The sequence below is a fragment of the Engystomops pustulosus genome, chromosome 9 (genome assembly GCF_040894005.1).
Source record: "Engystomops pustulosus chromosome 9, aEngPut4.maternal, whole genome shotgun sequence".
NCBI classification, from domain to species: domain Eukaryota; kingdom Metazoa; phylum Chordata; class Amphibia; order Anura; family Leptodactylidae; genus Engystomops; species Engystomops pustulosus.
The window spans coordinates 82,866,894-82,880,245 of NC_092419.1; the positions used below are offsets into that span (position 1 = coordinate 82,866,894).

Sequence of the window (13,352 nt, forward strand, 5' to 3'; positions counted from 1 at the left end):
ATAGAAAATGAGATAAGAATAAAATAGAAACGGATGATCACTTTAGTCCTTCTGGCTATTAATGGGTATTGTTAGTTGTGCCTATATCAAGGGCAACTGTCATGAGTGCTCCCGCGACCCATGACTCGGGTCACGGGTGCACCCGTGCTCCTCTGCTTGCCCCCGGCCCCTCTCCTCATTTCAGCACTGGCTCCAAAAGGCCTGCATGTGCGTCCCTGCTACCTAGGGCGTGCGCCGGCTTCCAGAGATTTAAAGGGCCAATGCCCTGCCAATTCTGATACATCTCAACCTCTTCCTGTCTTCCCTGACAGATCTTTGTTCCTCACAGCCTTAGAGAAAGCTTTCCTGATGTCCTGTGCGATTATCCTGATTTCCCGTCTTGACCTCAATTCCATTCCGGACCTCGCTGACGTCCACTACGTCCCCGACTCAAAACTTGTGCTGTCTGTCTTGTGCTACCTGTACCTCCTGTACAGATTCGACCTCCGAAAAACAAGGGTAGAGGAGCTACTGTCTTGACCTCCTGCCTCCCGCCACTGCATACAAGGTCGCACCTGGGGACCACGCGGCAGCAAGTCCAACCCACTTTGCGTGGGGGCTCTGGTGAACACCAGGTGCCACTTAGAATCCAGTCCCAGGTGTTGGCTCAAGTCATCGTCCACAGTGGTCTAGAGGATCCACTGCCACTGATCCTGACAGTAACACTGTTGATCATTCGTTTTAAAAATATATTTAATTTACCCTCATTTTATTGGAAATATTAGATTTTTTTTTTATTACAAGGTGCTTTTGTTTTCTTCCTCATTGTATGTCAACCTATTGTAGACATTATTACTAAATTTGGCAGTTCAGATCTGTATGCATAGACTCAAGGCTTTGCTGAATACTCAATATGTATTTATGTCCTACAATTATTTAGTCATTGCATGATGTTATTCAGTTATTGTAGAGTGTATTTAGTCCTATTATTTATTTTTTGTTTAAGTAGTGCTAGTAGTCGCTCCACGGCCCTTCCAAAAATGATGTCTGCATTAACACCCAGAATCTTTTGGGGTCTGGGTTTGGTACCTGGATAGGATTTGAAACTTTGGGATATTTTTAAATCAGCGTTGTCCTGACAGATGATGCAAGCACTGAACAAATAAAGGAAACTCTGTGCAAATGGTTACTATAACACTCTTATAGAGAGTTCACAAACATATGTATATAGATAGTAATATTAGAAATAAGCAAAACCCATTGCTACTTAATGATCCCAAACAAAAATAAGCATACAGAATGGAGTGTATGTTAATAATCCCTGAAGGTATAACCTGATTCATTGTCCAGACACAAATATAGAGTATAGAGCAGTGGTGGCGAACCTATGGCACGGGTGCCAGAGGCAGCACTCAGAGCCCTCTCTATGGGCACCTGCGCAATCGCTTCAGCGCAGAGTTTGCCAGACAGGACTCAAGGCCTCTTGCAGTCCCAGGCAGCCCAGGACCCTAGAAGGAACCTACAATGATAATCCAAACTTCTACTCTGTATTGGTGTCCTCAGGGGACTATACAATTTAAACATATGACAGAACAGGGAGTAATAAATTACTGCTGAAATTGTCGCATCGGCACTTTGTGTAAAATATGTTGGTTTTGGTTGTAGTTTGGGCACTCGTTGTCTAAAAGGTTTGCCATCACTGGTATAGAGGATAATAAAGAATATTCACTTGTAAAAGGGTAACTTGGAAAAATGCACGTATGTAATCATAGAATGGAGGTGGATAAGGAAAAAGAAGCCGATGTAGGCATACATGAAACTTGAGAATTCCCAAAAATAAATGTTCAAAAAAGGAAGGCTATCTCAGCCCAATACAAAACGTGTGAATGAGTGATTACAAAGGACAAAGTTCCAGTAATGGCAACCACTGTCACTCACAAAGAACGTGGCAAAAGGCTACCATAATGGACATAAAGGGGTCTAATTGATGTTAAGAACGAAATATTACAATAGCATAGATAATAATAATTACAGGCTAAAAGCACAGCCCACACAAAGTAATTATGTGCTTGGTATCTAGTAATCTAGTAAAAAAAATATTGTAAAAAATCACCCACTAAAGATAAAATAGGTTAAAAAATAAAGAGATACTCTAAAACATATATTAAAAAATTATGTATAAAATCAGATCAATACATAGTCAAAACTAATGATGGTAAGTAATACTACATACTTGTTCGCCACAAACATGACATGTGAATGCATACATTTTATGAGTGCATGATCAATTATTTGCAGCAAAAACAAGGTACCCAAGAGAAGGAGGGAAAACCGTGGTGAGGGCCTGACTCACAGACAAATAAAGAATTGGTCAAAAATAAGCCTGAATCATTTATTAGTAGGTTCAATCCAAAAGGCTATTAGCAGAAAAGAAAATAACAATAAAAATTAAAAAAAACAATCCAAAGGATGACACCATGTGATGCTGTACCCCCTCGTAGTGGGCTTTGATAAAAACGTAACTAAGAACTTCAGATTTATTTCAGGTTCTATTTAGCTTAGCAGGTAGTGAAGACCGGACCCCAAACAAAAAGTTTGTACCAGACTTTAACGGTCCGGGTTTGGCTCAAACCCCCCTTGCCGTTAATGCGTTAGCTATTTCTATGCCACTGGCAAAGTCATAGTCAAAGTGCTTCGTGCCAGTAATCACAGCACTTGCCCATGCAGCTAATCTGCCCTGCTTGCCCAGCACTCTGCCCTGCTTCTCCTGGTTTCACCTAGCCAGCCCTGATTTTTACAACAGGCTCACCCGAGTCAGGGAGAGTGGGTTGGATCCCACCCCTGGGCAGGGTTTTCACTCCAGGGGCAGGGTTCTCACTCCAGGGACCATACTGTAGTTTGGGTGCATGAAGCCTTAGGGAATATTAAATGCGTACCTGTCACTCCAATTTGGTATCCTAAACCAACTACAGGTACATATGGTACACCTGTAGTTTAGGGTATAACATTTGCTGGTATTAGGTTCCTATCTGAGCCCCATGTTAAAAAAAAAACATTTATACTTACCGAGATGAGAGTACCATGAGGCACACGAGACTCGCATCTGCAGCTTTACCCGCCACGCGTCTCTTCATGTGATGCTGTGTGAAGGCGGGATAAGACCTATGCATGGAGCACAGGAAGGAAAGGTGAGTATAAAAGTTATTATTTTATTGCGCCCATGTAGGAACCTCATACAGGGGTATTCGGGGCACTAAACCACTGTTCCATAAGGGTCTTTGGGTTGTTTAATGCCTTGAATCACCCTGATAGGTTCACCTTAACTTAATAATAATGTAATAGAACTATTTTCTCTGTACTACATGTATATCAACGTATCCATGTTATGTCAGTGATCTCAAAGAAGAAATAATGATGTAAAACTGCTGTATTGGAATAATTTAAGTGGATATATTGATATACTGAAGTTCAACACCTACGAAATATACTGTTATTCCCTTTTGTTAGAAGATACCAGCATCGATTAAATCAGTAATATATTTACAATATATAACAGAACTTTAATTATTGAGCATTTGTGGACAAATGTGAGGCAGCCGTTTGTGAGGACATACATTTTCCTTGGATACACCGTACCCCATAAATGTATACAGGCAGTCCCCAGATTACGTACAGGATAGGTTCCAAAGGTTTATTCTTAAGTTGAATTTGTATGTAAGTCGAAACTGTATATTTCATAATTATAGTTCCAGACAAAATATTTTGTTTTGCCCCAGTGACAATAAATGTTTCTAAATTTTTTTCTGTAATGGGACCAAGGATTATCAATAAAACTTCATTATAGACACCTTATAGCTGGTCATTGCAGTCTGGGACTAAAGTAACATCTAGAGAGCTTCATCCGAGGTCACAGTGGGCAGAGTAGTCTGTCTTTAACTAGGGGTCATCTGTAAGCTGGGTGTCTTTAAGTAGGGAACCGCCTGTAACACTCTCTAATGTCTGAACATTATTGATGTCTTTGAAGGCCCTTCAGTAATACTTTTTATCTTTATGGGGCACATTTATTAAGGGTCCGTGGAACACATTTCCGCCGGGTTTCCCGAATTTTATCCGTTTTGCGCCACATTTAACTGGGTTTTTTGCGCACGCAATCGGATTTTGTGCATCGGCACTAGCTTTCATGCGACACAAATCGGGGGGCGTGGTCGTCGGACAACCCGACTGATTCGGACAAACCGCGGAATTTGAAATTCAAATTGTGTCGCACACTGTGCACTTACATGCACCGGGAAGAAGATGGTGAACTCTGGCGGACCTCAGCGGGGAAGCGACACATGCAGGAAATTGGACGCACGATCTAAGTGAATCGCGGCAGCTCTGAATCTTAGTCGGACAACGCACCTCAGGTATCACGTGGGACCGGGTAAGTATATTTTCATCTGTATTTTATTTGGTACAATTTTGGATCTTATCTTGTATTCATCATGTCATAGGGTAAGACAACGACTATTTTAATTATTATAAATACAATACACTGATATGTAAGGTGTTGGTGTTGCTGATCTTTTTTCTATTTTTCTATTCTATTTATCCTTCTGGACACAGAAGGAATTATGTAGCTCATCTAGCACCAATTTGAATATCATTAGTTACATTTCATTGTTTCATTGTATATTGTAAATAGAATAAAACCATTTGTAAGCGCAGGGATTTAAGACTGAAGCTCTTGCCGGATGTTCTGCATAATGACTGTGAAGAAGGAAGTAATGCATTACATTTACTCTAAGTAGAGCTTTTATTTATTCATATTTAAGCTTTATTTTTACAGCAATAAAGATGGTGTTACTCAGTGTTAACATTGAGATAGAAAAGAATCCAATAAAACATCCTGCACAGTAGTTTAGTGTTTACAATGGGGAAAAGCTATAAGTCTGTATTTATACTATTAGTTGTAGACCGAATACTTTGAGCTGTAGGACGTTGCTTGTAGATTGACTGATCTACCCAGGCTTCCCGATAGGGAATGATAACAGGGGGCAGTATGTTGTCCTGAGGCTGCTGGATCTTCTTACACATGTTCAGCAGTGACTTTAGCTCCAATCTGAAGCTGTCATTCAGCCAGCAATAAATAAATGGGTTATAGCAAGTGCTGCTCATTGCAAACCAATGAAGCGCAAAGTAAAGGGTATTTTTTGTCTTGATTCCCAAACTTGAAATAAGAACCACATAACAATTCAGAGGAAACCAACACACCGCAAAGACCACCACAACCAAAACCAACATTTTAATGCTCTTCTTCTTGTTTTTCCGATGTGTGATGTACTGTTTCGTAGTAATGTCCCCAATTGCATTTCTCATCCATAACTTTTTCGCCAGACGACTGTAGGTTATTGTGATGATGAGCAGGGGCAACAAATAGAGAAGGACAAACGTAGATAGATCCAGGTACTTCCAGAACAGATCGGATGGCTCAGGAAAATCAGGAATACACAAGCTTCTTATTGTTGTTTGTCTAGAAAATAAACCACAAATCCAAGCAGTTATGATGTACCCGAGATAAAGAGAACCGTATTAGTATTCAATGAATATTATAATAGGCAAATTGTGATATTTTCTCTACCTTTCCTTTAAAGTTTGCAATTAAGCAATTTTCCTTATGTAAGGGTTAAATTCCATTGATAACTCAGGACAGGACAGTGACAATGGTAACAATTGAAACTGCGAAACTGGACCGTTCTGTCCCCCCTCACACACTCTACCATATCTACTCACAAGGGAAAGTGGAGGACTAGCCCCGGGCTCTGCTTCTGCCTGGTTTAAAATAGCAATGGCCCGGGGCTCAGCAGAATTCGTCAGCTACCCTCTCTCCAGGAGCTACTTAAAGGGAACCTGTCACCAGGAGACCCATTTTTAGCACTCCCCCAGTCCCCACATACACTGCCAAAGTGCTTTTGCATAAAAAAATAGGTTTTACAGAAAAAAAGATATGTTATATTGTACCTTTCAATACCATGTGCTGTGTGACTAGGCACTTGTCACCTGGGAGTGGCTGGAAAGGAGCAGTCCCCACACCCACCCTTGGGAAACCACTCCTCCATGTGTCTTTTTCAAATATATGAAAACACGCGACGCCCCCTGCTCCTCTACAACCAATCCTGAGTGAGGGGAGTTATTCATATTTGAAAAAGTCACATGGAGGAGCTGTTTCCCAATGGTGGGGGGGGAAACTGCTCCTTTCCAGCCACTCCCAGTGTACAAGTGCCTAGTCACACAGCAGATGCTAATAAAAGATACAATATAACTAGAGATGAGCGAACATACTCGTCCGAGCTTGATGCTCGTTCGAGCATTAGCGTACTCGAAACTGCTCGTTGCTTGGACGAATACTTTACCCGCTCGAGAAAATGGCATCTCCCGCCGTTTTGCTTTTTGTCGGCCAGAAACAGAGCCAATCACAAGCCAGGAGACTCTGCACTCCACCCAGCATGACGTGGTACCCTTACACGTCGATAGCAGTGGTTGGCTGGCCAGATCAGGTGACCCTGGAATAGACTAGCCCCTGCCTGCGCTGCTCGGATCATTCTGTGTCTGGATGCCGCTAGGGAGAGAGCTGCTGCTGGTCAGGGAAAGCGTTAGGCTGTTCTATTAGAATAGTGTTAGGCAGGAGTGATTCAACAAGAACCCAACAGCCCTTCTTAGGGCTACAATAACGTTATACTTTTTTTTTTTTTATTTGCAGCTAGTACCATATTGTGAGGTATTTGCAGGGGGACTTGCTACCGTTGTGTTTAGCTCTTAGTGACACACATATCCACCTCAAACACCAAAGTGGGACAATTTATTAGGGGTTTGATTTCAATTAGGCACAGTCTGCCAGTTTCTTTTTATTTTACGTTTATTTTTTGATAACTCAGCGTCATCTCATCTGGCATAGCAGTGTGCTTTCATAGTTGGCTAGAAAATAGCCATAGGAGAATCCAAACGGCTTACTTAGGCCTACAATAGCGTTATATATTTTATTTCTGGTTGATCTGCTGGTGGCTGTACTTGCTGTAGTGCATCTACTACCATATTGTGAGGAATTTGCAGTGAGACTTGCGACCGTTGTGTTTAGCGCTTAGTGACGCACATAACCATCGCAAAGACCGAAGTGGGACAATTTATTAGGGGTTTGATTTCAATTAGGCACAGTCTGCCAGTTTCTTTTTATTTTACGTTTATTTTTTGATAACTCAGCGTCATCTCATCTGGCATAGCAGTGTGCTTTCATAGTTGGCTAGAAAATAGCCATAGGAGAATCCAAACGGCTTACTTAGGCCTACAATAGGGTTATATATTTTATTTCTGGTTGATCTGCTGGTGGCTGGCCTTGCTGTAGTGCATCTACTACCATATTGTGAGGAATTTGCAGTGAGACTTGCGACCGTTGTGTTTAGCGCTTAGTGACGCACATATCCATCGCAAAGACCGAAGTGGGACAATTTATTAGGGGTTGGATTTCAATTAGGCACAGTCTGCCATTTACTTTTTATTTTACGTTTATTTTTTCATAACTCAGCGTCATCTCATCTGGCATAGCAGTGTGCTTTCATAGTTGGCTAGAAAATAGCCATAGGAGAATCCAAACGGCTTACTTAGGCCTACAATAGGGTTATATATTTTATTTCTGGTTGATCTGCTGGTGGCTGGCCTTGCTGTAGTGCATCTACTACCATATTGTGAGGAATTTGCAGTGAGACTTGCGACCGTTGTGTTTAGCGCTTAGTGACGCACATATCCATCGCAAAGACCGAAGTGGGAGAATTTATTAGGGGTTGGATTTCAATTAGGCACAGTCTGCCATTTACTTTTTATTTTACGTTTATTTTTTCATAACTCAGCGTCATCTCATCTGGCATAGCAGTGTGCTTTCATACTTGGCTAGAAAATAGCCATAGCAATAGGATAGCATCGTTTGGTTTTAAAAACTAAAAAACACAAAAAAAAACACAAAAAAAAAACACAAAAAAAAAGTAAAAAAAAAATTAAAGTTATAACTTTCATTTTCAAAATGTTTAACCCGAGGGCTAGGGGTAGAGGACGAGGGCGGGGACGTGGGCGTCCAACTACTGCAGGGGTCAGAGGCCGTGGTCCTGGGCGGGGTGAGACACCACCTGCTGATGAGGGAGCAGGGGAACGCCGCAGAGCTACACTCCCTAGGTTCATCATGTCTCAAGTTACTGGGACTCGTGGTAGAGCACTGTTGAGGCCAGAACAGTGCGAACAGGTGATGTCGTGGATTGCCGACAATGCTTCGAGCAATTTGTCCACCAGTCAGTCTTCCACGCAGTCCACCCATGTCACCGAAATCAGCACTCCTCCAGCTCCTGCACCTCAGCCTCCTCACCCCCAGTCTGCCCCCTCCCAGGAAAATTTGGCATTTGAACCGGCATACTCTGAGGAACTGTTTTCTGGACCCTTCCCACAGTCACAAACCACTTGTCCGGTTGCTGCTGAGCAATTTTCCGATGCCCAGGTTTTCCACCAGTCGCAGTCTGTGGGTGATGATGACCTTCTTGACGTAGTGGAAGAAGTGTGTAAAGAGGTGTCCGACGATGAGGAGACACGGTTGTCAGACAGTGGTGAAGTTGTTGTCAGGGCAGGAAGTCCGAGGGGGGAGCAGACTGAGGGATCGGAGGATGATGAGGTGACAGACCCAAGCTGGGTTGAGAGGCCGGATGAACACAGTGCTTCTGAGACGGAGGAGAGTCCTCGACCAGAACAGTTTGGAAGAGGCAGTGGTGGGGCCAGACGGAGAGGCAGGGCCAGAGCTGGTGCATCAGCGCCAAATGTGTCACGTAGTGAAGCTCCCGTGGCGAGGGATCCCGCGGCGAGGGCTAGATTTTCAGAAGTCTGGAGGTTCTTTAAGGAAACACCGGATGACCGACGGACTGTGGTGTGCAACCTTTGCCAAACCAGGATCAGCAGGGGTTCCACTACTACTAGCTTAACTACCACCAGTATGCGCAGGCATATGAATGCTAAACACCCCACTCAGTGGCACCAAGCCCGTTCACCTCCGGCCGTGCACACCACTGCTCCTTCCCCTGTGTCAGCTGATAGTCAGCCCCCTGCCCAGGACCCTGGCCCAAAAACCCCATCGTCGCCTCCACGATCCTCCACAGCATCCACCAGCGTTCAGCTCTCCATACCCCAGACGCTGGAGCGGAAAAGGAAATATAGTGCAACCCACCCACACGCCCAAGCCCTCAATGTCCACATCTCCAGATTGCTTAGCCTGGAGATGCTGCCCTATAGACTGGTAGAGACCGAGGCCTTTCGCAACCTCATGGCGGCGGCCGCCCCTCGGTATTCGGTCCCCAGCCGCCACTACTTTTCCCGATGTGCCGTCCCAGCCCTGCACCAGCACGTGTCAGACAACATCATCCGTGCCCTGACCAACGCCGTTTCTGACAAGGTCCACCTGACCACGGACACGTGGACGAGTGCTGCCGGGCAGGGCCACTATATATCGCTGACGGCACATTGGGTTAACTTGGTGGAGGCTGGGACCGAGTCTGACCCTGCAGCTGGTCATATACTGCCGACGCCGAGGATTGCGGGGCCTACCTCGGTCCAGGTCTTTCAGGTCTACTATGCCTCCTCCACCTCCTCCTCCGAACTACCATTCGTGGTCATGGCGCCATCAGTCGCTAGCTCTAGGCACAGCAGCAGTGCCGTCGCTAAGCGACAGCAGGCGGTGCTCAAACTGCTGAGCCTAGGCGATAAAAGGCACACCGCCCAAGAGCTATTACAGGGCATTACACATCAAACTTGTTAACTTTGTCGCCACCCTGCTGTGTAATCCACAAAATATACTGCCAAACTTTTACCATTTACCGATATTATTTCAGCGCTTCTTGCGCATCTGTTTACATTCTTCTCACCCGCCATATCCCAAACTTATAAGAACGCTACTACACTTGATCTTATACAAAAGGTTCTTAGAAGTGCTGTTTGGGGAGTAGCCTAGAGACAGGGGCTTGGATTGGCGAAAGCTCGCCTGGCAGCGGAGCGCCAGCTCCATCCCAAGAGCCAAATAACATAGTTTTAACTACAGCACCTTTAATCTACTACTAGTTCACTGCCTCCATACATGGTCCCCTTATCAAACGAGCTGTGTCAGGCAGAATTTTCAGGTGTTTCACCACATACGTAGTGGAACTCGGCGCGTCTGTCGCCGCCATGCTGGAGACCTGCAGTTGCAATCATAGAAGCGCAATATGGATGCCCCATACTGTCGCTCTTAATCATGGAAGTCCTCTCCATGGCTGCCTCCAAATGTCATCCCCTTATCAAACGAGCTGTGTCAGGCTCATTTTTCGGGTGTTTCACCAGATACGTTATGGAACTTGGTCACTATGTCGCCACCATGCTGTGTTATCGACTAAATATACCGTCAACCTTTTGTTCACAGAGGAAATAATTTCAGCGCTTCTTGCTCACCTCCTTTGGTTCCTCTCTGCCACCCATTGGTTTGAAGCCTGAGTCCATTTAGGGTATGTCGCCATGCCACTCTCTAGCCTGCCGCTGCTGCCGCTGCCTCTGCATGCCGTCCCCTATAGTGTCAGGGTCAATTATTGGATGTTTTAGATGCTATCTAGCTTCATTCTGTCACTCTGTCATGGCCATGCTGTTGCCCATAATTTTGGCATAATGGTGCGTTTAAGCAGCCTCAGAGGCATCCATGCAAGCTGCCCCTGCTGTTTCCTGTCCATTTCTGTGGTGTTTCCATCCTTTTCTGAGGTTTCCAGATGTTTGGCCAAGCTTCCCTGTGCAGAGCCTTGGTCCCCTTGAAAAATGCTCGAGTCTCCCAATGACTTCAATGGGGCTCGTTATTCGAGACGAGCACTCGAGCATCGGGAAAAGTTCGTCTCGAATAACGAGTACCCGAGCATTTTAGTGCTCGCTCATCTCTAAATATAACATTTTCTGTAAAACCTACTTTTTATTCACAAACACTTTGGCAGTGTATGTACTATGCTCTGTGGTTGGTGGCCAGTTAGCATGGCCATTGATCACACATAGATGGTCGGTCGCTGAAGTTGAAACCTCTTGACTCAGGACATCAAAGACATTGCTAAGTATTGTATAAAATAGACTTGCCAGTCAAAGTAGTTCTTTCATATGTTCAATTATTTCTTTCTCATATGGAAGGCGATGGTAAGAAAGATATAAAAGGTACAATAAAGTGGACAGGTGCAGAAGGTCAAAAAAGGTTTTCATGTGGAAGACAAGAAAATTGGATTAATGATTAAAAGAATGACCCTAGATTACTATACTAACAGTGAGTATCCACTTCAAGAAGAGGAATAGCCCAGAGATATAAAAATGACTGGAGGTTTAGTAATAACAGGCTAGAGATACTCTCTATCATGCTGCGGGAGAAGATTAAAGACAGTGGAATAGTTTACTACAGCATTCCATACCGGCATGATGGCTTATGGTGTCACATGGAGACAGAGGTCTCAAAGCTGAAAAGTCAATAGCTAATAATACAGATAAATTATGTTTAAAATTGTTGGCAAAGGAGCAAAATTTCTCCTGCACACTCTGAATATTAGGTGCAGATTTTAGCATGGAAAATATTGGCAGCATAGTGAATGGGATTTATACAAATTCCATCAGCACCTTGGATGCATAGCTTAAAGGGGTGGTCCACTTTAAGTGCATTCTAGCAAATAATTGATATTTTTTGTGTAATTAAAACTTGTATAATTTTCCAATATACGTTCTGTATCAATTCCTCACTGTTTTCTAAATCTTTGTTTGCTGTCATGCAACAAGAAGCTTCATTGTTTACTTCTTGTAGATAAACACCGGTCCATGGTCATGTGATGTCACATAGGTGCATGGCTCGTTATATTACACAGTGCCGATGCGCCAAAATCCGATTGCATGCGCCAAAATCCTGGGGCAATTCGGCGCAAAATGGAAATCGGCGGGAAACCCGACAAAAATGCGCTCCGATGAGCCCCAATACCTGTGCAAGCAGTTTATGCCAAAAAGAACTGGCAAATTCTGTCAGAAAACTGGCACAAAGCCCTTAAATGTTCCCCAATGAGTCTTTAATCAAACCCAGTCATAGTGGGTCTAAATTCTTAGGGCTTATTCGCACATCCGTTATTTTCTCAGTATGGTATCCATGATGTCCGTTTAAAGCATTTTAGATTGTGACTTATTTTTTTACATTTGTGGATCAAGGATGACCATACTTTGAATGGACACACCAGTGTGAATTAGCTCTTACATTCAAATTTTAGGTCATTCTATAAAACAAATTAATGCATGATAATAAAAAATAGGATTTACATTGTAGGCTTGATTCATACAAGTCTTTTATACAGGGGCATAACTAGATTTGATTGAGCCCCATAGCAAACTTTTGGGTGGGGCCCCCACTTTCTGCAATTCATATTATTTATATCAATTTGCTCATGTACATTTCTGTATCAATTATTCGGGTCATGTTTAAATGTTGCCTTTAAAGGCATTTTGTAAGCACAATTTGTGAAAACTACCTTAGTTTTCTAGATCTCTGCTGCAGCATGTCACATAATGAGCTGTATGTCATCACACGACCAAGGACAGATTCCTAAAAGAAAGACAGCAAGCAGGGATCTAGAAAAGGATATTGGAAAATAGATACATTTTTATTATACAAAGAGCAGCAATTTTTTTTGACAGTGGTGTCTTAGGGGTTAAGCAATTTCAGTTACATATAGATTGGGTTTTGAAATTCCTATACAATTTTACATGTACACAAGTTTTTACTGCACATTTTTAGCACAAGCAATAGTATAAAAAAATGTGAGGGCAGTTGCTGTGGTCGGCCTGTGTATAAAAGAGCATGAAGGATTCTGTGTCATGGACTGACCAAAATGTCAGGGACGGGACTACGAGCATCATAGTGATACATGATACAGAATCCCTGCTTCCCTGCTTTCAAGGGGTATTCCCAAAAACATAAGTTTCTTATATGTTCTCAGGATAACAAAATAACACATTCCCTAATTCACTGTTATTAACAAATAAACAGCATTTCACAGATATAATTCCAACCTGTCTCTATCAGTCCTGCTGTACACAATTTCAGCTGCCCCTAGACACGACCCTGTAACTTTTGACTTAGGGTCTGGGAAGCTATCTTGGATTTCTGTCTAGCCCCGCCACCTGCAGATAAGTCATTTATCTGGGGAGGCACAGCAGCAAGCCAAGTACAGCAGATCTAGTATGTTGTGGAATAGCAGAGATGTAGAAGAGCTAACATTGTGTGCAATAGGCATCTAATGGATCTCATCGTGAACTCCTGCGAACCGGGTAAATAAATGTGC

At 43.4% G+C, this 13,352-nt stretch overlaps 1 protein-coding gene across 1 annotated transcript in view; it reads right to left on the minus strand.

Annotated features, from left to right (window-relative positions):
• Positions 1–4,810: 4,810 nt before the first annotated feature.
• LOC140076659 (G-protein coupled receptor 83-like) overlaps positions 4,811–13,352 on the minus strand; it is a 39,520-nt gene continuing 30,978 nt past the window's right edge. Inside the window, exon 5 of the mRNA XM_072123284.1 lies at positions 4,811–5,491. Within this exon, the coding sequence (XP_071979385.1) occupies positions 4,903–5,491 (589 nt within the window). The 3' untranslated portion in view covers positions 4,811–4,902. The remainder of the gene's footprint in view (positions 5,492–13,352) is intronic.